The following is a 9905-nucleotide window of genomic DNA, read 5'->3' as shown; positions in this document are numbered from 1 at the left end:
ATAAATATACTTCCTATTTTCAAATCAATACAAAAACAACATTGATTAATGGTCGGTAAAAAGTCGAAAAAGGACATATTGTATTTTTTTGTTTGTCCGTCTAATTTGCCTTGTTAATTGAAAACTAACTCGAGATACAAATTATGAGTCAAAATCTCGTTATTATATTTGTTGCATACAATATATTTTTGACATTAATATTATTTAATCAACGTCAAGTTTAAATCATAGATGATTGAATCCTAAGATAATCAAAGACATTTATAGTTTTTATAAGGATTAGTTCACAAAGAAGAAATGTTTCAAGGGGATGTTGCTCCATAACGGAACAATGGCTACTCCGTCTCATGTCATTTAATTTGGTCATATTGTATTTATTCGCCACTCAGCACGAGATTTATTACAAGTACCTACTTAGCATAATATACAAACCATTGTGCTTGTTTGAAACAAGCCTTAAGCCTAAGAAGATCTTGGCATTCTTTTCTTGGATCTCTTCCATGAAAATCGCTTAAAATGGGTATTATTTATATTTTTACGTCTATATTATTTACAATATAGCATATATATATTAATTTGAATGATAGTGAATTGTTCTTATATGTTATGTTAATAAAATCTAAAGAAAACGTGAATTGGTCACTTTATTTTGTTCAGTTTATATAACGGTTAATTTAAGGTGTTAATTTAAAACATAATACAAATATACATTCTTTTCCTATTCTATTTGTCCTTCGTATGCATTGATGATGATCACAAAATAGCACCACACTGTAAAAACATTGAACATTTGTTAATAATTATATTATAATTTACGAACAAACAAATATTTACCTGTAATTAGTCTTTATGGACAACAAACAGTAAATTTTATGTATTGTGCATATTGACGTTATTACTATAGGTTAAATATTTACTGCATTTTTTTTTTCAAATACTTACTTATTGTGTATACGATCAAGTTAAATATTTGCGTGTTATACCATCTGCAGTGCGCATAGTGCTCTTGTACAATTATTAAACTTGCATAAAGAATTGTTAAAAAACATTTCAACAATATGGAAACTATAAATATGTCGGCGGTTATTCGGATAGACTGAAAGTATAAAAATATAAAAGTAAAATAAAAATCATACACATATTTAAAATAATAAGTGTGAATGTATTTTTCGCGATCATATTTAAGTCATACACATTTACAATAATCATTATTCAAAGCAAAATTGTCATTAATTTACTATTAAAGCTACTATTTAAATATAGGGTGTAACAATAAAAATATTACTATAGATATTGGTATAGATATTGGTTGAATGCTTACCCAAAATATTCCGAGTAAGAATGCAAATGCACTGGCTAACAGTAACATTTCAGATGTAAAAAGAATCCATCGCAGTATGTTCACAGGTAATTTTATAGGACTAGAAACATTGTAGAGTTCTTTGCAAACAGGTTTGCATAAAATTGCCGAGGTAATGATACTTGAAATCTGAAAACGTATTCTTTTACTATAGGTATATTTTAAAATATATAATCAAAAGGAAATAATTATAATCAATACTTATATAGGTATATATTATTATTGAAAATAAGAATTATACAACGCTTAAGTTGGAGAGGGCGGTGATTAAAGCATGGGCTGAATAGGTAAGGGAGATTGTTAGGGTTGGTATTAATTGTATTATCATATTTATTTTCGTATCTGTAAGAAGTTAGGGGGTCAGGGGTGCGTACCACCCGGTGCTGTCCGGTGCGGGCTCTATTGAGGACAATTCAAGCAGTTGTTTTACCGCCAAACTGCGATGCGACCATACAATTTTTTTTTATATGTTCAACACAAACATGTATTAAATACATAACAAATAAAATTCCATACTTGACAGTGTATTAACAATCTAGAGGTTACTATTAACTATAATTTTTATTTAATGAATAGTTACAAAATTTTACGCACTTAGTATATATTTTAGTATTTAGGTTTGTATTTTATAATTAGGTACGTACCATGCCCATAAAAATAATAATAAACGAGGCACATTTTAAATTTCTCGTACACCAACAAAATCTTTCCGCTTTCGGTAAAAATTTGAATAATCCCATCGAAGTGTCAGTATATTATTGCACTTAAAACATTAAACTAAATTTAAGGTCCTATAAAATATTGCAATTACAGTTTCTCGTGTATAAAATATTTTTATTTACTTTTTATTTTCAACATAACGATGTCTTATACAAATATAACATTACATTTTCGCATATTGATACTTGACAGAATGCACAGATTCAAAATAATATTAATTGAAACTAGGCATCGAATACATATGACATTATAGAATTACTCATTCTACACATGTATGTGTGTATTTTACACTCTATGAACACTTATAAGAGTATTTATATATACCTGATCGTTTTTTACTAATTCTAATTTTAGCATACAGTATTTTTACGTTCGTTTTCTTACGACTTACCTTAACGTTTCTGAATCGCTGATTAAAGTAAAATTAACTAAATCAATTGATTCGTTAATCTTAGCCGAAGATTGTGGGTTCATAACCAGGTAAATACCACTGATTTCACATGATTAATTTGTGTGGAAAATTTATCACGTTTTCGGTTGTAAGGGATAACAACTTGCGGTAACCTACATTTTTCGGATGATAATCAGCCACATGTTTATCCACCAACCCGTACATGGTGAAATTATCTCCAAGGCTCAAAAAAGAGAGATCTTGAAACAGCAGTGGTATTAACAGCAACTGTAATTTTAATCGGGCAATGGCAATTAATGACCTAATAGAACACTTATGAGAATTAAGTATTTAGTCAGAATTAGTAAACTGAATTTAATCATCGTTTTAAAAACTGTAGGTTAGTAGTAGTTGTATTTCATCGTAAATAAAACCAATAAAAGGAATAAATAATTTAATAATACAAAAAAATAATATAAAAAATCGTACGTAGTATAAGGATAACATAGGCTTACTGTACGTATCTATTATGATTTTAATATAACACTTTCCACTGTTGACTTTTCGTTTTAAATTTTCGTGTGAACCTTTTATTATGGCCCTCAAGAAGTCCTTTGTCTGTAGGAATACACCACTATTAAAAAGTAGATCCAAACTGAAAATTGAAATACACAATAATTACATGAATATATATACCCGAAGCAGACGGAGGTGGCGTTTGTCATATATCCATATACAGTTAGCATTGTATACGACATGAACTTATACAATCTGTCGATTGCCGAGGTAGGTGGTGGTGAAAGTTGATAGTACGAGTTTATGACAACAATTAAATATAGCCGTATAACAAACACTGAAAAATAAAATCTTAAATTCTTCATTTTATCTTGATTATTCAGTGTTATTTTTTATTTTTGCATATTTTTTTATTTATTTTTTATTTTATATAAATTAATAGCGAGACTCGAATATGACTACACTTAAATGAACAACATTATTTTTTTATTTATTTTAATTTCTGAGTAAAAGACATTTTTCATTAATTTTATTGAAAGATAAGAGGATTTATGCTTAATCAATGAACTCGTATAGATAGACATATAAGTGAAATCAAATCGAATTAGGAATCAATTACTGTGTAAAATTATTTTAATATATGTATCTCATCTCTGTATGCAAATTAAACTAGTATAAACGATGTCTGTGCAAGATAAGTAACAAAATATTAAAATTGCTTTAATTGCAAAAGATAAACAACTAATTGAAAGTAATTTCAAGCTTACTTGTTAAATCGACACCCGCGAAAAAGAACTCGTAAACTGGAAAGCCGCTGCCTGCATAAACGCAGGCTGAGACATACAACATGCCGTATACGAATGAAAGCAACACTGACGTCAGGCCTGCTAGTATAAAAATTAAAGCTGCATCTTTGTCAACACCCTGGAATTGTTAAATCTTTAATAAGAGAACACGAAATTCACCCTTGTTAAATCAATAGTGTTACGAAGCACAGCTACGTACATATACCTATAAACGGTAATGTATTACACAAAAACCTTCACTGAAATGCGTAACATCTTCTTTTACTAGGTTTATTATTAGGTTTAGTAATTTTTTCAGCTGAACATTACAAAAAAAAAACGTCGCACTTCTTATGGTAGGTATAAATTTATTCATTTGTAACGCATATTGAAGCGGGCCTGTACCAACTTCATTATAATACTTATAAGTAAGATTACGAGTGCGATGAATATATAACAATCAAGACATAATTATTATGTTTTAGTAAAACTTGTTTGTTGTGAACTTAATTAGTATTCTTCTTCCAAACGAGTTTCATTATTCATGGCGTCTAAATTGTTATTATATTTTAGTGACTTTATTCATAATATTTTTGGAAATAGTTTTAATGGACTATTTTATAATATTTTTTTGCTGATTTAGATAGGCCAAATTATACCGGTGGCTCAAGATAATATTGTAATAGAAAAAGATTAAACAAGACAAATATTTTAAAACTTACTTTAAACATTTTGATAAGGAAATTAACGCCGCTGAAGAGGAAGGTAGCATCTGCTAACAGCACTATCCAGCCACTATACCTTACAAACCGGATAAAATCAGACTTAGTCTTGTCCACGCCCGACTCGTCTGTTGTATTGCGTGATAGGCATGAAGGTCCAAGGCCGGCATTCGCTCCAAAGCCGAAACTAAGCTGAAATATAATTTACAATTTTAACAATTAAAATAGACTTAACATTTCGTCTTGAATATTTTTTTCTAAATATTGAATAATTTCAATTAATAAATCGATTCCAATCGATTTTATGTGAGTGATACGAGTACAATCGTGGATTCAACAATCTTGTCATATCATGAAATCTGATTTTACTTCAATGAATATAGAATCGACTTTATTGAAATTTAATTAGTTCTTAGGTTTCTTATGCTACTTCACTATTTCTATTTTATTCGAAAAAGATTCAGTTATATAACTACGTAGTTCAATGTACTTACTGCATTATTAAAATTAATGTCCACAACATCAGGTTGAGATGAGTTCGTTTTAACAACGCATGTTACTCGAATAATGTAAGCATGTCGTATGATCGCCCAAGATACCAATGGACTAGTTACCTGCAAAAAAAGTTATTATTTTAATAAAAGCATGGAAAGGTAAATACGAAACAAAAATATCAATTAATGCATGCCTTCATAAATAATTCAAAATAATCTATAAAAGCGCTAAAATTATCGATACAGTTTCGTGTATTTGACTGATGTATTTGCTGCATACATGTTCGCATAGGTATGCATGTATTTATTTTTGAAATAAACCATGATGTTGTCATAATTTAAATGTTGATGAATCATCACTGAATTTGACAACGCTGCTGTTATAAAAATAGATGAACATTTTCTCAGATAGTGGGCGCTAATAAGAGGCTGTCCAGTCAATATTTAATTATTGATTTTAAAGTTAAGATATGTAAAAGATGTTCTATAAACAATAATGAATACGTAAGTACTAACTATGCTGATAACAGCTATAATAGCTGCAGCTGTTTTGAGATCTGTCACACATCCACAACATTTCTCCACTTTAGGTATTCTGTCTAAAATTGCCATTTTATTAAGATAATAAAATAATTTTCTATGATAATAAAATATGAGAAATCGAAAAGTTTGAATGACAATGTGACAAGGCATCACAGATAAAAAGTCAAAAATGTTGTCTGTGACGAAATATCCGAAATATTCTTCTTTTAGCTCATAACCATAGAGTAGTCAAATCAAATTAGATCAAATTCCTTTATTCAATATAGAAATATTACATTTAGGTACTTATTGATTGTCAAACATCACTATATCCGGTTTGGAGTTTAAAATACCCTGATCTGAGAAGAAACGGCGAAAGAAACTCAGCGCGTATATTTTTTAATTTGTGATTATTTACAAATATTCAATACCACAATATAAATAGCCAGAAGGTGATCGTTTCATTCTCAAGGTGTGATATTAACCATGAACTGTCTAATTGCATAATAATATTTCTTACACATGTTCTTTAACAATTTTTTTTTTTAATTTGACTATTGCTACAGGCATTTGAATGAATTCTGTGATTCTGTTGTAAAAACAAAAATACATTGCCCACAAAAGAGTTACTGACTCAATCCAATCGATAAACAGGAGTAACAAGTTGTTCTTTGTGCCAATGCTGTGAGTAGATATTACATTTTCTTACAAAATCATTAATACCTACATTTCCGTACAGACATAACATTACAAATATATAAAACATTTAATAGCTGTACACCAAAAAATATTCACGTAATATAACTTTAAAATATAAGGAGCGGTAATGCTGATTTGGCCTAGAATTTCATCATAATACGTAGCTTAGTTAGAGCTCCAAAAACCGGGGATTTCAGCATTATTGCTTCTACAGAGGGCCGCGGGTGGTGGAAAGAGGGAGAAGCCTCTTAACAAGATTACATTGGAGATAAAACGGCTCAGATAATAGCGCCCAAGTAAGCCGACGGAGCCAGGCTCTAAAACAAAATTAAAATCGAACCGAATGCAAGAACTTCGTTAATGTACCTACTCACTCCGGTTATAACCGAAAGATAAGATTTAATAGTACATCGAGAAATGAACAAAACGACTTAAATCTCATACGTTACAAATGAATTTTTAGTATTTGTACTAATAATAATTTATGTCCAAGCTATAAAACTGCAAGCAATGTGTTCTGAAAAATAATTATATAAAAAATATATTGTAACAAATTAAAACGTGTCGTTATTATGGGTCAACGTATTGCATAGTTCATAGAAAATGGCTAAATTGTTCTATTTTCCGCTCATTTTATACAGCAACAAATACCAGGCTATCGGCAGTGAAACAGTGAATGTATGACTGTAGAACGTAAATAGGGTTTTGCAGTAGTTCAGTATTGATCGGTCCCGGTTCTCGGCTGTTTCAAATTCAATTCGCAGAGTGGGAATAACAATAAAACACGATCCGTTCTGTATCTCCACTTCGCATCACCTGTGTTCGAACGTGTAGAGAATAAATTTATCCTAACTATTTACCTACCTAAATGTTATATATATTCCAAAATCTACCGAAGATAAGTTAAAAAAAAAACTATTGCATCAAATATTCTTATCACAAAAACCGAACGAATACAACTGTTATATTTTACTTTTTATATAGGTATTTAGATTTTTATCATTTCACGAACGGTATATAACACGAATATTTGATTCTGATCAGAAACTGATAAAATCCTCTATTTAAAGTTTAATAATTACGAATGGGTGGCATTTGACGTCTTTATTACTAGGACGTTTCCACGAAGGAACACCCGAGCTCCCAGGCCGCCGCAATGCGGTCCGTTTTCTACCTAGAAATGTCAAAATATTTCAAACGAGATCTCTAGTAAATATTAAAGGCGGTTTGTTCCTATGACATAATATCTCTATTTTTATAGCGACCTTAGTCATGTCGTATACGGAGATCACGCCTCAGGCTCAACGTATGATACGGAATGGTTCTTGTGATAAATCTTCACGAATTCTATCTTTATTTATTAAGTTATACAGTGTTTTACGAGATCCCTCAGTCGAGCCATTCATTATACAGCCACCGCTTGATGAAAAAAACTTCGCTGATGTCTTCCTGCAGCATTAATTGCAAAAGTTTCTCCCTTTAAATATCTCGAGGCAGCTTTAATAATGTATTTTACGATTTTTGGTCGAGGAAAAGAAATAAGAAAAACGTGATTCGCTTTGAACTGATAAGAATACTTATATCTAGTAATATAGACGTTAAAAATTCTGGAGACGTCACGTAATAGAACAGGACTGCGAGTTTTATGTCGGCAATTCGGGGCGTTCACAAAAGAATTGTTGATACGAACGTGCCGCCCTGGACCGAAATGGAGAAACCTTCAAATGTTTCTTACACCGATATAAATAACCACAGTACTTACCTCGATTACAAAGTACAAATAAGCGGTTATAAAATCAATCAATTTGAAATATTCGATAAATTTTTTTCTTTACGTTCCTCAATTGTACATGTGACATTTTTAAAGTTACCAACATGGACATAATGACATTTTACTGCTTTCTCGTAAAATAACAACGCGTAAAACATAAAGAGTTCACACTTTTGGTAACGTTAACGACATTGATCGAGTTTACAGTTAGTGTTTTCAATAAAACAAAAGATAAAATCTGTGAGATATTCATGAAATTAGTAATGAGACTAATAAGAATTACTGTACACGTACGTTCAGGATTCTGTAATCAAATTCAACAGAGCAATAACTTCTTGTAAAATATAATGGAAGTTTTGACAAGGGAGTCGATGAGGGTCCCGTAGGTGAGTATTTGCGGAGGGCGTATCTTGTGCACTTAATTTATGCTACTATAACTCAGGCAGACAGCCGCTCAATAGGTAATTTAGATGTCCCAGGCAACATTGTCGTAATGAATATGAACCATTTCTGACTTAAGTTTATTGGCGCGCTTACTGAACCACTCAAAGTAGGTGTCGAAGGTTACTTAAATACCTAATGTATACATACTACATCGTTACACATATCTACCTACTATATTTTAAGACGATGAGTGCTACTGGCAGTAGTATAGGATTATTTTTTGTAATTTACTTTTAATTTTTATTAATTACAGCACAACGTTCTGTTTTAAACTTCGTAATCTCATAAGCGACGAAATGGAATTTCTAAACATAAAATGTTTATTTAGTCAAATAAGTCCGGTTTTATATCTATACCTTGATATTATTAACAGTTAAGTTAAACATATAAAGGGCGGTTCACGCCTTTGCTTTTTACATTCTCCTGTTGAAGACATCATACGTATAATCAACTTTATTTTTTTGTATAGAGAGACTATATTTGAATGTGTTATAACATTTGATATCGCGTTATTGAAGCGAAGACCGAATGTTCTGGCTTAAACGAAAAAGCTCATAATGTACACAAGATATGGCTTCATGTGGCAGTTTGTTATGAAATTTATAGTGGAGTCAGTTCTAGTTACAAGCTTATCGGGACAAAAAAATATACGCCGATAATCTCAGGTATTATGAGTAATAATTTTACGATTGAATCGATCTGCTCCAAAAAGATAATATTACCGAAATTATGAATGAACAAAGACATGAAGAGTAATTGGATAGTAATATATTTTATGTTTATTATATCGTCAGTGGAACGCTTCTATGATATGATGAGAGTAACATAATCTTGGAATGTCATTAGAGATTTTTATTATTTAGCTCGTAGTCGTAAAACGGTACGTGGAATGTTTCAGCTAATTGTTATTATAAATAATTTATATAATATAAACATTTCGTCGTTGCTAATAAGTTATGTGCAATATTTGGACAAGCTATACGTCTTAGAAGTAACTGAGTATTTTGTCTTTGTATATTTTATGAACTGCAATCGAGTCTTGCTACTGCTAGAAGCGGACTTCCAATCGATATTCGATACCAATAAAACAACCTCGATTCTCGAATACATAAAACGTCGGATTCGAGTCTTGTGCTCTCTGTATAAAGCTAGAAGAAGGGTTCCCCTTTTTTATTGCAAAGAATTTGCATATAAAGTAACCATTGAAGGAAAGCGATCTCGGTTCGATTCTGCGATTTTTTTTTCGTATTCATTGTTACGAAGGCCGTGGGTTCGTGCAGTTTTATAGTCCATGATGCTTTCGAATAAATAAATAATGGTATCAACAGTTTTTTCGTTGGTGATTTATTTGAGAAAGCGCAGAATTAGTATGTTTAATATTTCATGGGGATGATTTATACAACGATATTAATGCTTTTGTATATGAATTATGTATTTCGACTTATATTGTATGAGTATCGTATCTAAATTCAACTTATTAT

At 30.7% G+C, this 9905-nt stretch overlaps 2 protein-coding genes across 2 annotated transcripts; both read right to left on the bottom strand.

Annotated features, from left to right (window-relative positions):
• Window positions 1–718: 718 nt before the first annotated feature.
• LOC125067516 lies at window positions 719–2120 on the bottom strand. Its single transcript, XM_047676175.1, has 4 exons — window positions 2005–2120; window positions 1322–1489; window positions 943–1096; window positions 719–771 (listed from the first exon to the last, which is right to left on the bottom strand). Exons 1-4 carry the CDS (start codon window positions 2098–2100, stop codon window positions 719–721), a joined length of 471 nt encoding a protein of 156 aa, XP_047532131.1. The 5' UTR covers window positions 2101–2120.
• A 790-nt stretch (window positions 2121–2910) lies between these two features.
• LOC125067515 lies at window positions 2911–5600 on the bottom strand. Its single transcript, XM_047676173.1, has 5 exons — window positions 5505–5600; window positions 4989–5108; window positions 4495–4686; window positions 3755–3911; window positions 2911–3126 (listed from the first exon to the last, which is right to left on the bottom strand). The coding sequence occupies exons 1-5, from the start codon at window positions 5598–5600 to the stop codon at window positions 3074–3076; spliced, it is 618 nt and encodes a 205-aa protein (XP_047532129.1). The 3' UTR covers window positions 2911–3073.
• Between the last annotated feature and the right edge of the window lie 4305 nt (window positions 5601–9905).

Source organism: Vanessa atalanta, chromosome 11 (assembly GCF_905147765.1).
Source record: "Vanessa atalanta chromosome 11, ilVanAtal1.2, whole genome shotgun sequence".
Taxonomy (NCBI): domain Eukaryota; kingdom Metazoa; phylum Arthropoda; class Insecta; order Lepidoptera; family Nymphalidae; genus Vanessa; species Vanessa atalanta.
This window is presented reverse-complemented; position numbering and strand designations above follow the sequence as displayed.